The sequence below is a fragment of the Chroicocephalus ridibundus genome, chromosome 11, assembly GCF_963924245.1.
Source record: "Chroicocephalus ridibundus chromosome 11, bChrRid1.1, whole genome shotgun sequence".
Taxonomy (NCBI): Eukaryota; Metazoa; Chordata; class Aves; order Charadriiformes; family Laridae; genus Chroicocephalus; species Chroicocephalus ridibundus.
Window position 1 is genome coordinate 5,854,400 of NC_086294.1, and position 16,378 is coordinate 5,870,777.

Below are 16,378 nucleotides of genomic sequence, written 5' to 3' on the forward strand. Positions count from 1 at the left end.
ATCAGTGATGAATCTGCAGAACTATTAAAAACACAGACCTTACTGGCAGAGGTCTTTGAACACTCCTCCTCCCATTAATAATGCCCTTTATTCAATGTCCTTCTAATAATTGCCAAATCAATGGCATAAACAGATGCTGCTACCGTTCCGGACCAGAGAAGACAAAGGACAGTGATATTGCAGAAACTGCAGCGCTTGAGATGAATGAAACATGACATTGAAATTCTCTCTAACAGCATTTCAGAGAAAGATGTTGACTGTTTTGCTAGGCTCCCGAGCAACCACGTGCTGAGCAAGGCCAACATGCAGGTAAAATGGTGCCTCCCGTTATGCACGCGGAAGATACAGGGAAGAGATCCAGAAAGAAGTGCAAACCTTTTTAGGTGTCACCTTCACAGTTTCGCAGCAGATGGAATTACAGCCCACAGCACAGCACCGAGAAAGCATCTATCTGATATTTAAGCTGTCTGCTTTGAAAGACAAACTACAAGTGACATGGCTGCCTCGCTGAACCCATTCTCACCACCCGCGGTGCCAGGCAAGCACAGCACAACCACACCAACTGTGGCTCAGGAACAAGCCATGACTTCCAGAGGAACCACATTTTGCAGGAAAGTCGCTCCCACCCAGCAGGTCACTGCTGCAAAAGACAGTCCTTGGGCCATTTCAACTTACTGCAGCAGCAAAAACTGTGCCCAGAAAAAGAGGGAGCCCTTTTCTGTGTGCCAGCAACCTCAGCGAGGGGACGGATGGGCACCAGGGTTGAGGGAACGGCCACCTCCCGCAGCCAGAAGGCTCAGTCGCTCCTCAGCCTGCTCCAGCCCCACCAGTGGGGCTTGTGCTCAGCCAGACCTCCAGCAGCACAAAAGGGCAAGACTAAATGATGCACTCCGACCACAACCAAGGCTCTAGGGCAAAGCTTTTTGCCTTTTCCACCAGCAAATGTACAAGTGGTCACATTACTGTAAGCAATGGTTCACTGCACTCTTTTGAGATGGATCCAGAGGCAATCACTTATGGTTACTAAATGGGGGTCGGGAATCGAATTCACATCCCATCCAGCTTCTAGCTAAGCAGCCCTCATTTAAAAAATGAGGTTTGCTAATAAATTAATCCCTTCTATTTTTCCTCAGTAGAATAGAATACAAAATATTGCCATAAAACCGCTCACAGCCTCACAGTAACAAGAAACATCACACTTTGCACCTCATTCACTCCCCTGTCTGCACCTGAATCATTAAGTGTCCACCATATAAAGCCAAGAAGTCACCCACTCAGGGTTCAGCCTAAGAAGGACTGGGTTTGTTTACCCCAACTTTGTCCTTTCTATAGAACTAAACCAATTCATATTCTTCAAGTACCCAGTGCTGCATTTTCCCCCCCTTACGTGACCAGCCACCAGCCTAGACACACCGATGCTCTGACATGGCAGACAATAACAAATTCTCAGTGCTCACTGTAAAAGCAACAACTTTTCAGTTACCTGGAAACACTACTTCAAATCAACCGAAGTACAGCTTTCTACAGCAGAGCCCCCAGGCACCAAAGCGATATCACCTCTGCTACATGGCTCCCTGATCACAACGCAAGACAGCAACGGGAAACCCAGGGCTCTTCTCTGACCACCAAGGAGCAGACCCTACCTGTGACCGAATGAGAAAAACAAGTAAACAGGACTAAAAGGGCAATTTGTTACACCTGTGCCAGACAGAAAAATGCATACGTAGTCCTTAGTGAATTGAGTGCACTGCCCTGTCTTCTTGTTCAGTTGAATCAAAGCATCCCAGGAGCTGGCTGTTACAGAACAGGAGCAGGAAAGCTAAATCAGACAACACCACTTTCCAAGAGGGACTAACCTCAGTGGAGAGGAAAGAACTCAGGAACTTTGCTGGCTTTTCCCATCCAGCATGGATGTACTTTATATTCTTCCCAACACAAAACTGATGCACAAAGGAGCTCATAAAGCTACAAAAAGGAGCAATGCCAAAATGAGCCACCAGGAACACCAGGAGAGAGCGCAGTAAGCAATGCTTTGTGATGGTCCAGATAAAAAAATAAACCACAGCTTTCCCAAAGCGTAAACTGAATATTTAGGCTGATGTAACCGAATGTGCTTAGGTCCAGTTTTAAGAACAGGGCAGAACTTTAATCCCCAAAAAATGTGGTTCTTTGGTAACTGAGCACAGCAGTACAGGAACACCTGCCATCACAGAAGTCCAATGCTACCTGGCCACCAGTCTGCTGCAAGGCAAAGCCGCTGGTGAACGTAGAGAGGACACAGACCCACTGCATCCAGCTGCGAAAGGACCCTGAGGGAGGCGAGGGCAGGCACGGGACATATAACACAATCGCAGGACAAGTCCAAACCTTATCTTATCACGACAGTATTAGAGGCATACGCTGAACTCTGTTTTTTCAGCAGGGTGCCTGTCAGTTGCAGTGCCATTTGCAGACTGTCATTCGGTCCAATGACAGAAGGGCAAGATAAAGCAGTCACATCACCCCACCCTACCCAGAAACTCTGCGCTGTCACAGAGCACTCACCAGCCATAACAACCCAAGTGGCAGGAAACTGTTATTATATAGCAGTATTTTTCCCCAATCATTATGTTGGAAGGTGTATACTTTGCCTATAATATTTTAAAGCTTTTGAAAACCAAAAGCATCAGCAACAGTGCATTCATATTCATACTTTTTTAGTGTTACATGAAGAACCGAGGCTACATCCTTTAAAGGCGATTCACTTCACTTGTACAAAGGATACTTCTTTTCAGACATCAGCACTCCAAGCTCTATTACTCATCTGCCTCCTTCCTTACCTACAGGATATGAAAGTTTAGACAAAGGTATTTGACATTAAAATCAGTCGAGAAAAACATCCTAACAAGTTTCCAAGTCTATTTGCTTTTCTTAGTGTGATAAGCTTTACAATATTTCTTGCAAGTCTCTGCTTCTCGTGTTTTGTTCAAGACGAACTGATTTTCCTAATAAAATAACACCCAAAGCACATTAAAAAAAATCTTTTAATAGAGTGAAAATTAGAGTATCATATCTATTACACCACCCAGCCTTTCCCCTTCACTGGAGAAGCATTAGAGCCTTTGGACATCTCATTTCAACAAGAAGGTTATTTAGTTCTAGAGTTTGGAGTAAAGTATTTAATCGCTAAAGGATTTGCAAATTACACATGAATATGCATGTAGCACTTCTCACCATGACATAAATCCTATTGTATATTTATGAATGGATTGCTTTGCCTCCAGCTTCTACATGTATATAAACACTGGTTTTAATCTTCAATTCCTTACTCCCTCCCTTCTTTTTAAGGAGTTGCTTAAACAAATTTGCATTTTTGGAATCTATTATCTACAGTGTATTTCTTGCCCCCTTTTTTTTTTTTTTAAACTCTGTAAACCTCCTTCTCCCATCAGGCAAAATGCTTACTTTATGAAAGGCTTTAAAGACTCTGCAAGTATGGCCACAAGAGAATGAAGCAACAGTGTTATACAGCTTGTGGGAGAGAAAGTAGAAGCAACAATCACTGGGAAAAGGAGCGCTCTGAGCATCGGAGCTGGGAACACAAAGGCATGAAAGGACAAGCTAACAGCTTGCCTGGAGCCGCAAGGACACCAGCTGAGGGGAAGTAAACCCTCCATAAGCACCTAGGAAGCAACATAAATAATAAAATCTTAATGTAACATCCTTAATTCATACTGACATAACTCCACTATTCCCTACACCTTTCATCGCGTATCTAGGCTGGTCACGAAGCAGCTGGATCAAAGCAGCATTTCAGCCTGTCTTCAACAAAATATTTGTTAATAGGCACTACTGCCATTCAAAGAGGTGTTGCCACACATCTGCCCAACTACTCCAGGGAAGTAATTCAAACAATAATGCCTTTAAAGGGCATTGTTAAAATTATTTCTTTTAGGTTATTTCACTGCAAGTCTATTCTGTAATAAATCTGATTGCGAAGAAACGCTTACCAACACACAGCACTCCATCAGAAGCAAGTGTCACTAGCAGGTTTCCAAGCAGAACGATTACGGGTACGAATTACCACTTGCACTGTCCTCATTTTTGTTACTACACAGCAAAACACTAAACACCGAGGAGTTAACCGCACCAGCTGCCTTCCTCTTTCAAGGACCTGGTGGGAGCAGCCATCTAGTCCCAGCCCTCCTCTTGCTGCCCTGCAGTAGAGAGCACAAGGGCTCCGGCAGCAGCCACGGAGACATGACAGGACATGGTCTGACACAAGACCAAGTCCTCCCACCCCGAAACAGTCACTGCCTGTTCACACATCAAAACCAGGCTGTGAACTGTGGCATGTTCAGCTGCAGTCATGTCTTCCTCCAGTAATCGAGGAATCTTTTCCCGATGGGAAGGAAGAAGTACCACAGCACCTGACTCAGAACCATAGAGACCACACCAGGGAGGACCACCAGCCCATCCAAGCTGCTGAAGATGTAACACAACTTGTCAGAACTACCACTCAAAACTGCAGGAGCCTGTGCCTGGGAAGCAGATAGAAAATAAACCAGGAAGCACTATGGGGTATTAGCCACAAACTACTGGACAAAGAGAGAATAAAGAAGAGAAAATTCAATACAGAACATTTGCTTTAGGGATAAGAGTGGCATTTACAAAGGATGTGTGAAAACAAGCCCAAGTGGAGGACTCTGTGTGACCAGTTCAGTTGCAAATTTGTCTTTGCAAACTGAGATTTTTATCTATGCGACCGACCCTTTTGCAAATGACCAAGCCGAGTTCCTCGGCCACATACACCCTTTCCACCCACACATTCTTCTCCTAAAAAGAAATATTAAAAAGTAAATGAGGAGTAATGCCTAAGGAGTATAAGAGATCAGGTAAGCCAACAACATGTGCTTTAAGAAAGTATTTACATTCAGGTTATGCTTCCCTTAGCATCCAGTAGAGACCATGATGGCAGATACCTTCTAAATTTAATTACCAGTGAGCCAGTGGCATGAGAAACTAACAACGCCATACAATAGTCTATGAATAGTTAACAGATGACATATGACAATATATCTACCCTTATTCGGAATTATAGACCAGATCAACTGAAAAGATATCACATTGATATTTGACAGACTGGATTTAAGTTAAATCTGGAAGCTTCTACGTTCACATTTAAAAAGCAAAAAACAGAAAAGTTATGAGGTCCAATATACCTTGCAAAACCTTGGTGCCCCAGAAAGCCGTGGGACATGGTAGCAGCTATGACATTTCACTTTCCTGCCTGTATCGGTTAAAATAAGACAGAACAACACTCACTGAGGACTGTAAGGAGATCTCTTTACCAGACAAATCTGCCTTTGTCTAGAATATTGGAAAACTTACTTTGAGAACTAGCTGTTAACCAGCCTAAAGCCTTCTATGTATGTGTCCACATAAGAATTAAATAATCGGTGCCCATCAAGGCAACAGATTGTTTAACTTTGATGCTTAGATCTTGCAGTGTAAAATCCTTACTAGTGACATAAGACAAGACAAATTGCAGGTTTGGCTTACTGCCTTGCTGGCTGAGAAGTGATTTAGGTTAGCTGGATGTAGAGATAACTTCAAGGAATTTCAGAAAAATTTAAGCAAGCGGATGAACTGACTACTGAAGTGGAGAGAGATCAGGTGTTGAGAAATCTTGAATAATATACTGAACAGAAGAGTTTAACCTCTTTATTCTCTGCAGGGTTAACACACACCACTAATCAAATATACCTGAGCATCACCACATACATGCTCCAACAAAAAATGTCTGTTCAAAGTGCCAATTTGATTTCAAGTTTAACCATGCCAAAACCCTGCAATACAAAAGTGTTATTCACATTGAGGATTTATTTTTTTTAAAAAACACAAATGAGAATGAAAAAGTCACCTGGAACACTAAATACAGTACAGGTCACCCTAATTTAGATAAGCCTTACCATTTTATCTTAAAAAGACTTCATTTTCATACCAAGTTCTCCCTTGAGAAGAGTTTCCATCCTTGCTACACAGGATCACTCTACTACTCATAGGAAGCATCTAGAAAAGATCCTAAAAAGATGAAAGAAGTTGCTGTGGCAGCAGAGACCTTCCAAAGGAGGTCTTCCAAAGAAGGAAGGTCTCTCGCCAGCTGAGCCACTCTCGTCCCATCAAAACAGCAAAAGTCATAAGCAGCAACGAGAAGACTGAACCAAAGTCACATCAGAGGAACAAAAGTGGCACCATTCTGAACAAAGGTCGGGGCTGAACAGCAAAAGCCTGTCTAAAGAGCATTGCAACAATCTGACAGCTGTAAAAAACTAGAGAAGCATCACTAATTGAGCATGGACCTTACCCTGTGTGCACTGTTGCAGTAGAACTGTCACATCTCCTCCATCAGTGACATCAGACGCAGAAGCTCAGCACATGCAGGCTGCCTCAGAAATCTTCACAACCCCCAGTGAGCCAGGGAGCCCTATGGAGCAGACAGGCTGAAGAGTTCCCCTCAGGGAAAGCAGCACTGGGGTGAGCAGAGTTTTCGGCTTTAGAGCACCATAGAATCATAGAATTGTCTGGGTTGGAAGGGACCTTTAAGATCACTGAGTCCAACCATCAACCTAACACTGCCAAGACCACCACTAAACCACGTCCCTTAATACCACGTCTACCCGTCTTTTAAATACCACCAGGGATGGCGATTCCACCACTGCCCTGGACAGCCTGTTCCAATGCTTGACAACCCTTTCAGTGAAGAAGTTTTTCCTAATATCCAATCTAAACCTCCCATGGAGCAACTTAAGGCTATTTCCTCTTGTCCCCAGTGCACTACTGCAACACAGGCCAGGGGGAGCCCACCCTCCCCCGCCTGCCCGGTCCCTGCCACCCCAGGACGAGAGCTGCCCCATTCCTGGGGTGCCACCTGCTTCCCTGCTCCCACCCACACACCTCCTCCCTCGCATTTCAGTGGCTGCAGAGAAACCCAGTTCTACCAAACAAGTACGATAAACTCCACCTCCCAAGGGGGTTACTGCCAGCTTCTCTGCAGCCTGAATCAGGCTGGCTGACCCAGCACCACCCAAGACAGGCCACCAACCCGAGAGACTTCACAGGAAACAGGCTGGATAATTTGCATGGATGCATCACATGTGACAGTCACATACTTTCCATTATCATCTCCACCCAAATTCCCTTTGAGATAATATGGATAAGCAGCTCAAAAGCACGCTCAGTCTTTCAAAGAGTCCAACTGTGAGAACTTCAAGTGACCAGGATGAAGCTGTCAGTGAGATGACTCTTCCCATTCACTCGGGGGTTAGATGCCACGGTCCAACAGATTGTTGCTGCCAACCCATGGTGGCAACCTGCCTGAGCCCCTCAAAGGACGTTCCGCAGGATTGTGCACTGGATGGCTTGGAGGCTGCATGGGCAAGGGGACAGCCTGTGCAGCTGGGCCACCAGCATGTCTCACAGCAGCTGCAGAGGCTCAGCTGGCTCAGATGCCACATGAAATCAAAAGTTGTGTCTGGCACAAGCAAAATTAACTGCAAAGTTATCCACAGCACAGCTTTATATAGCAGTTCTGGGGCTACCTACGTTTTCCTATGCTGCTCTAAGAGTCCAGAAGATTATTTTGGCCACTGCTGTTCCTCTGCAGGCCATCCTCCCTGTGGTAGGGTGGGATGAAATAGCAGAGAGCCCTCTCCTTAGCAGGGGACTGCCCTTGTTCTGAGTACAAGGCTATTAAGGCAGTTGTAAGTTACATATGAGAAATTTTCAAGTTGTTGCAGGGTCATTTAAGCAACAGCTTGACTTACATTTTAGTTCAAAATAGTTATGTGACCACCTTACGTCTCAACTCTGCATAGAGCAGATATGAATGACTGCCTCTTGCAAATCAATACTGTTTATTGCGTGCTTTAAATCAATAAAGACTTCCACCACAGAGTAAATTCTTCTAAAACAGTGATTAGCCATTTGAGGAGAACTAAATAGTTTCACTGAACAGTACCATTAGTCCTGAAACATCAGCTTGACATCCCAGCCAGAAAGCACTTTGTCAGAACTAATTAATCCCCACAGCACCTCTACAAGATTGAGAAAGCAATTCATCTGCTTTTTAAATGTGTTGGGTACTTATGTTGCAGAACATCGTGGCTGGGGTGGAAGCCGTAAGCACCAGCATAAACAGAGAACAAACCAAGCCAGCAGAACCCATCCAAAAGCATGAAAAACCAGAGAACACTGACAGCTGTAGGATTTGGCTTCTTTGCATCTTCCTGTTACACACCAAATCTCCTGTGACTAGCCAGAGAGTCTTCCAGATGTCACTTGACTGGATGAGTGGCAGTGAAAAGCAGTTATTATTCTATCGGGAGCAGTTTTGTCTGTTGTTTGTTCAGCCAATTATCTATGCATGTAGCTTAACAGGGAGGGGGGAGCGGTAACCTTAGGCTTTGTGAACAAGAACTCGGGGTTTTATTTGAGCAGTTCAAGCTAAGTCTTCATTACCACAAGCAAAGCACGTAACCTTACTAAACAGGTCTCATGAATGGCAACAAGCCAGCATCAAAAGTATTCCTCTCCAAGGAAGCGGTCGATCTACATAGCTCTCATAGATGTGTACGTAGCAGCACTAGTTTACATACCTCCACCTGACTTTACCTGGCTGCTGCCACCCCCCTTTATTCATTTATTTTTTTCAGCTAACACTTTGTCCTGCTGGTGGGGCACTCAAGGCCACCAGGTCCAGGCAGGCAGCCCCTGCACAGGGAGAGCATCGGCAAGATTTTCCCAAGCCGCCTGTGTGCTCTCTCCCCCTCTTTGAGAAAGACTTGAAGTTCTCTCATACTTGACACAACCCAGTGTCAAGTCAAGCCCAGAACATTTCAATCCTGGCAGAAAGCGAGATGTCTCCGTAACACGTGCAGGAACGCGTTGTGGGGCAGCGAGGCTCCTCGGCACGCTGAGCAGAGTGCAAGGCTAGCCTTGGCAGCCTGCAGTCACCTCCAGGAGCACAGAATATGAATCAATCATTTAACAATAGATCCCTCCAGTAATTGAGATCAGATCCCAGTCCAAAAAGGCGGTGTGCCAGGTCAGTGACAGGAGTACCCTCAGCCACCTAGCACACATCATTTCTTTATGTACGAGTTATTTCGTTAAACTTTTTTGGACAAGTCTTCCCATGTCTTCCAATAAATTTTCTGGCACAAGGGAGGGGAATTTAAATCAGATTCAGACACGGAAAAGTTTGCTGCAAGCTCATCTTCCCGTAACTATGCTAGCTATGAAGACACCAGTGCAAACGGCACATTTAGGAGATGTTCTGCCCCACTGCTGGCTTCATCTGGGCTCCAGCGAGTGAAAAATCCACTCTTCCTGTAAAACTCGTTCAGAAATCACGGGGCAAAGCTAAGCACCTCCAGCTCTGGGAACACCTCCTCAGCCGGGCTGGCAGAGAGCCTGACCAGGTCAAGTGCCTGGGGACAAGTGCCCCCTCAGCAGCCATTCCCCAGTTGCCCCCAGAGCCAGCTCCACTCCCACACCTCCCAGGCACCTGCTCAGCCCCAGCTGCGCCAGCACAAGTTTCTGCACAGGCATACACAGTCTGGATCAACTATTTCTGTAAAATAAACCCAGGCAGTAAAATAACATTTCTCAGCCAGAACAGTTTCTGTACCTTGCTCCCTGCAGCGATACGGAATTTAACTCTGGCAGCAGCTTAAGGTGTCCCATCAGCAGCACCACCGAGCACCCGCCCCAGGTGACCAAGACAGCAGCCACCTCTCACCTGCCATACTCACACCTTCTGGGATTTACTAGCCAATTTTCTGCCATTCCACTGGACGGAGATCAAGAAAAATACTTCAATATGAAAATACGTGACCTACATAGGAATGAAATTGTTGGTCCCCATGCCAAGTAAGTTTTCAGTATGTGGCAGCATCCCTAACTTCACAAGCTATCAGTCTTTGAGGTAAAATTAAAGAACTGATCTTGTAAGCAAAATGACCTTGCCAGAGCAGAAGATGAAGCTCAACCTACATAGTTCTAAACAATGTGATTTACAGAGATTTCTTCAAAAGCAATTTTGATCTTTTAAGACTCAGAATTCCACAAGATGCACTAAAAAGCTGCTGAGCTGAACAAAACTTCATGTTTTTCTTTTTTTTTTTTCCCCTCAAGTTCCATAGGGAAACAAGACAAAAATAACTCTTTCATTAGCTCTAAAGTCACTGCCAACATCCTCTGCCACTACACACGTGTGCGCACCACACCTTTAGCAGGGATGCCCTTATTACAGAGCATCATACCTGTCGCTCCCAGCTGCCCTCCCCGGCTGTGAGTTTGCACAAGTGAGGAAGCACACTGGCTCTGCGAGCGGTCCCCTGCAGCCTCCAAAGAGATCAATACATCCTTCCCCGGGGTTTGTCTGGGGAGTCGCAGGGGAAAAAAACGCCACCACAAAACAAAACCGGAAAGTTTGATTTTTCATAACTGAAGAGGTCTGATTGATTTCAGCTCCAATCCACTTTTTCCAATTACAGATGCAGCCTGTGTTAATTCACCTTGGAAGGCTCTTGATATTAATGAATTAAAAAAAAATGTGAGGTGTCACAATAACCTTACTTGCTGTCCTTGCCTCCCTATATATTAGCACTTAGATAAACCAATTAATTTTTCATTTGCTGTGAAAAAAATTCCTAAGAACAGCACAAGTCCTACACATTAAGACACCTGTTCCCAGAGATGGCACTTAGACAACTACAAAGATTCTATTTCTGTCAATCCCTTCTGTACTCATCAACGGCTTCTCAGGGCACACGCCAAACTGCCTGTTCTTTATAAAATAATCAGCTATTTTGGGGAGTGTAAACACAAGAAAGCAGCAGATTCACATAGATACGACAGGGTGTTTGGCTAGCTATCAGTAAAGAAAGGCAACAGTAGGCATCAAACTAGCAGCCTTCAGCTGCACAACCTACGCTGCTGCCAGTGATGAAAGAAAAACCTAAGGAAGACAAATGGTCCATCTTTGAGAATTTTTCTCCCTTCTCCTTACGCTTACTGATTTTTATCTACAGGAAAGCACAGCTCCTTTTACTCTTGACGCTTTTCACTGCCCTCCCTTCTTCTAGCCCTTTCACTTTGGAGAACGCCCACATTTAACTTAGCTATATTTAGGTTTATTGCAGTGATTACAGTTATGCTATAGGCAAGTAATCCGAGTAGTGGACAGTTACATATGGAATTTTAGCTTGGTGCTCACATTTCTAAATCTTTAATACAGGAAGCTCGGAGACCAAGCGTGCAGAGCAGACTGGGGATGAAAAGCTTCAAGATCAGAATAACGCGGGTGAGACAAAATACCCCGCAGCATTTCACATCACGCCTAGAAGGTGGACCTAGAGGCGTACGGCTAGATGACTGTGCTCTCTATACGGCATGCCTAGCTTTTCTTCAGCAAGATCCTCAGTCTCAGCAAACCCAGCTCTTCCTGAGTAAATAGGTGGCCCTAACTATTTTAAATGCACAAGGTCTTCTACATGTGACGAAACTTACATTGGCATATATTGGCCCTGAACCTTGGCAAACCTTTTCACCAATTCTCTTCACCAAAGCTTTACTTTGGAGGTTCAGCCTCGAAAAACCTCCACATGGAGCAGGAAGGGATTTCGGGAAGCAACTACAGGATCTGGGCTTTCATTTAATAAACGTCTCCAACCCTTTACATCAATAAGAGCCTTCAAGAAATGAAGGGCCACCAACTGAGGCACTGCTGTCTCCCAAAACAGAAAACATCTGCTGCTGTTTAGTAGCTTCACCAGACTTAAGCTAGAAGTGCTCCTATTTCACTAGCTTTCACTCTCAACAGGAGTCCAGTAATTGTAATAAAATGAGAAGCTCAGTCAGCTCCATGTAAAATAACCTAGAAAAAACTGCTTATACCACCATGCCAGCAGGAAGAGTATGAGAACACAAATATTGGTGACCGGGACGGGTTATCAGGCATCTCCAAATCCTCAGTGTAACCAGGAAGCTTCTGGGTTGAAAGGCAGAGAGAAGTGAAAAAAACCCCATCCTCTTCCAAGATAGTTTGAGGGAGAGCAGAGGTTCCCCTAAACCAAGAACCCCCCCCAAGGAGAGCACACCCACCAGAACCCAGATACCCACCTCTAACCCTATGTCTGATGAAAGCAGAAATCTCACTCGGGGCGCTCTGTTGGTGCAGTTACCAATTTCCACTGATGTTTAACAACAAACAGCAGCTGGTGCTAACGTTTTGACACACCATTCTTATTTTCTATTTGGTCATCAGTGCAGACACACCCTCTGTCTTAAGAAAGCAACTGGGACAACTCTCTCGCATGTTTTACCAAACGGTATGTACCGGCACATAACTGAAAGATCATGCTTGCTTTTAAAAGTAGGAATGACAAATTTCTTTCCCTAGCTCAGTAAGGTTTGAGCTCCCATTACACTGTATCCAAGTCGTGAATTATCTAATTTCAAGCAAATCTACAAAAAAAATAATCATCTATCAATGAGCTTTGTTTTACACAAGTAAAACCACAGTAAGTTTATGGAGGTTTTTTTACCCCCACCTGGTCACCAGAACTGCCTTACAGCTTTTTAACCCAAAATTCATGCTTACAAGGTACCTCGATTCTTTTCTGTTATACCATACCACAGGTACAGTAACACGTACGTCACAGAATTATACAGATTATTTAACCTTAGATGATTTCCCAAAATGCTCTTAACATCCACAGGCTTCCCAGGACTGCCCTCAAGTCTAGTACGCCCTTAAAAGGTATGAGGCAAGAGCGCCCTGACATGCAGTTGCTTCAGTCAAGATTTCAAGCACCTGAAATCACAGAATCAGGCACCGAGCATCACTCAAGGCAGCTTTACAGGAGAGTGAGATGCCACCAGGTGCCAGTGACTTCCTACTGGCAAAGTCTAATGGCCCCTCTTACCAACAGCCCACCCGCAGGACTGGTGTCCTGCGTTACGCAAGAGCTGGAAAACCACCAGCCCCACCACCTTCACCAGCCTAGCTTTTGATTTCATGCAGTCCAAGGCCAGCTGAGGTCCCACCTCACACCCCCTGCGCGCCCCCAGCCAGGCCTGCTTCCCCAGCAGCCTATTAAACCCACCTCAGTTAGCACAACCACAAACCTCACACCAACTGTGGTCACAAAAACAATGGGCAAGCTCATGCCCTGAAGCTAGATGGTATCTCTGCTCATGCTTATTTCCACTAAATTAAGCTAGAATGAAAGATTTAGGGAAGGTTTAAAAACCTGTGCGTCCTATCTTTAGCTACCAGTTGTTGCTCCCTGAATAAATTGATAAATATTACAAAGATACAGTCCTACTGAGAAGCAACTGGGTTCAGAGAGAGCCCAAACGCACACATCTGTCTCCACATCCCTCAAACTTGCAGTTTTAGAGCCATGTTTCCTAGTATCTGTTGCTTTCCTCTGGGTAAAAGGCAGCATGTGTAAGCACAGCACAGAGAGCACTGTAGCGAATACACAAATCAACCTCTCGGCTGTGGCAATTTTAAAGATGATTTGTAAAAGGCTACGCTTTAAATATTTAAACTTAAAATACACTGTTAAAGTCCAATGAGCTGTGCACAAACCCAAGCTCACTACTGCAGGAAGTAGTTATCTTATGACTTGAGCTGATCAGAAATTCCCCATCAGCTGGTTTTCACACAGTGGCAGTTCACTGAAAGAGAAACTTCTTTCCTGTATGTCAGAGCAGGGCTTTGGCTTATGCAAGCACATGGTCCCCCAGGTGATGAGTAAATGTTGTGTCACATAGTTGTTCTAGTGTTGGACCAATAAACTCTTCAAAACCTTGAGGATTTTCAGGGGGAGTGTCCAACAGAGCTTGCTGTCTTGGTAGCGCTACTAGAAGATGACTCAGATGCAAAGCTCGTCAGGGCCACGAGTATTCAGGTGTATTTCTATGTGCACAGCAAATATGTCATATGATAGGACTTATCAGTATGTATGTGAATATTCTCCATTAACAGCGGTGAGTAGGTAATGTTTCTGCAACAGCTCAGTACACATGCATAAATAAGGCACCCATTTAGTCATTACTGTCATTTTTGAATCGCTAACCAAGGACAGATGAGAATTTTTATAATCCAGTACCAGGCCTATTATATTTCTCACTTGGCTTCATCCTCTGTAACAAAATAAAGATGCCAGGAAAGCATTCCTAATTTAAGCCTGTATTGACTTATGACAGTTAAAAAACACACCTTGAAGCAACCGTGTTTTAGCTCTTCTTGAGCATATTACCAAAATAGAAGCCTCAAAACAAGTTCAAAACCCCCAGCCGGCAGCAGGTTACATTTGTGTACAGTACACACAAGGATTATTCCTGGAATGCAGAACACTCCTTAAAATCTCATAAAATTGGACAATCATTCACCTCCACGCTTAACAAAAAAACATCAAAGCAGAACCAGAGAGAAGGCAAAGTGCTGCCATCCTGCCAACAATGGAAGCCCCTTCAAGGAACCCGATCACTGGGGCAAGGAAAAGAAAGGAAAACAAATTCAGGAATTACACTACCTGCCCCATCACAAGGGGAACACTCACTGTCAAATGGGGGGGGGAGGCATGTAAAACTTATCAACAGATTCAGATTGCTGGAATTCCCAGCTCATCAAGATGGATTTTTGAGTCGTGTGTCCGGGAGCTTCGGCAAACAGAGCATTAGATGTGAATTACAGAACTTCGGATTTCAACAGAGATCCAGAAGTTGAGCTTCCCACATGGTCGAGCTACAATACCCGGGCTCACCATAACCGCCGTGAGCATGGAGCCAGAACGTGCTAGGACAGAGTGTTGCTTAGAAAATGACCCGGGTCTTGAACAGTAGGCTGCTTTCTCTAACTTTTAAGCACAGGCAAAGAGTTCCTCAGAGCAGGCAGGAGCAGGCGGAGACCGCTGGGGAGCGGGAGGGAGACGGGGGCCATCAGAAACGCACCCTGAAGCCAGCGACCTCCGCAACGGCCACGCTGACCGAGGCCGCAGAGCTGCCTGCGGAGGTGGGCCACCGCGGCACGACCCAACCCACCGAGCCCCCTCCGACCCACCGAGCCCCCCCCGACCCCGCTCCGCCGGTCCCTGCCGGGACCCCGCCGCGGCCGCGGGGACTGCCCGCCCTGCCACCCTCCGCTCCCGCGGCCGCGCTGATGCCGGCGCTGCGGGATGCGGGTCCGCACGACGCCCGCAGACGGGAGCGCAGGTGGGCAGCAAGATGCGAACGGCAAAACAACCACCTCGCTGATGTCCGCCACCCCTCGCCTCCCGCGCAGCGGGCAGGTGCCCCGCCGGGGACGCGGGTAAGGAAAACCCCTCTCTCGCCGGCCCGGGGGGGGGCAGCAGGTACCGCCCGGGCACCCCGGGGGCGAGGGGAGGCCGCGCCGGGCGGCAGCCCCCCCTCCGACAGGCGCCGTGCCCCGCAACCCGGCCAGGGGAGGGGAGGAGGCCCCGGTGCGACACCACCACCACCCGGCCCCGCCACCCACCTGTCGCGGGGGTCGACCCAGCTGGTGGTGCGGCTGCCGTGGTCGATGTAGTACACCTTCCCGTCGTAGTCCCGCGCCTCCTCCCAGCCCTCGGGCAGCGGCAGCTCCTTCCGCGGCATCGTCCCCACCGCCGGCCGCGCTGCCCCATCCACCGCTCCGCTCCGCGGCGAGGCGGCGGGGGCAGGGCCGGGCCGGGCCTCCCCTCCCGCGGGCAGCGAGGAGCGGTACGGGGGCCGCGCCGGCCCAGCCGCGCAGGGAAGCGCCGCCGCCGCCGGGCAGCCTCACATGCCGGCCCCGCGGCGGGGGCGGAGCCGGCTGAGGCGGGCGGGGGCGGTGCGGGGAGGGCGAGCCGGCGGTCGGCCCTGCGGCGGGGGAACCCCGGCCCGCCCGGCCCCTCACGCCTCCATTTCCTGCCGCCCCGCCGGCGGCCGCGCGGCCGGTCCCGGGGCGGCCCCGCCCCCGCGGCGCGGCCCCGCCCGCCCCGCGCGCACCAGAGCGCCCCCTGCCGGCGGGGAGGGGGGGCACGTGCGGCGGGGCCCCGGTGTGGGGGCGCCGGTGTGGGGGCCCCGGTGTGGGGGCGCCGCAGGGCGGCAGACAGGAGGCCAGGGGTGCAGGGCGCCGCTGCCGCGCCCAGCCCGGCCCCGCCGGCAGGACGGGGTGCGGTGATGGCGGCGGAAGGCAGCGCGGGGTCTGCTGGGTGCCCCGGGACGCGGGCCCGTGGTGCCGGGGGGCGGCACTCGCGGACCGGCACCCGCACTCATCCCGCACCGGGGACGCCCCTCGGGCTCTGAGGGCTCCCTGCCCGCCGGTGCGCTGCCATCCGGG

The 16,378-nt window shown here is 47.9% G+C and overlaps 1 protein-coding gene across 1 annotated transcript in view; it reads right to left on the bottom strand.

Annotated features, from left to right (window-relative positions):
* WWC1 (WW and C2 domain containing 1) overlaps window positions 1-15,992 on the bottom strand; it is a 72,209-nt gene extending 56,217 nt beyond the window's left edge. Inside the window, exon 1 of the mRNA XM_063348720.1 lies at window positions 15,554-15,992. Coding sequence (XP_063204790.1) covers window positions 15,554-15,672 — 119 coding nt within the window. The 5' untranslated portion in view covers window positions 15,673-15,992. The remainder of the gene's footprint in view (window positions 1-15,553) is intronic.
* Between the last annotated feature and the right edge of the window lie 386 nt (window positions 15,993-16,378).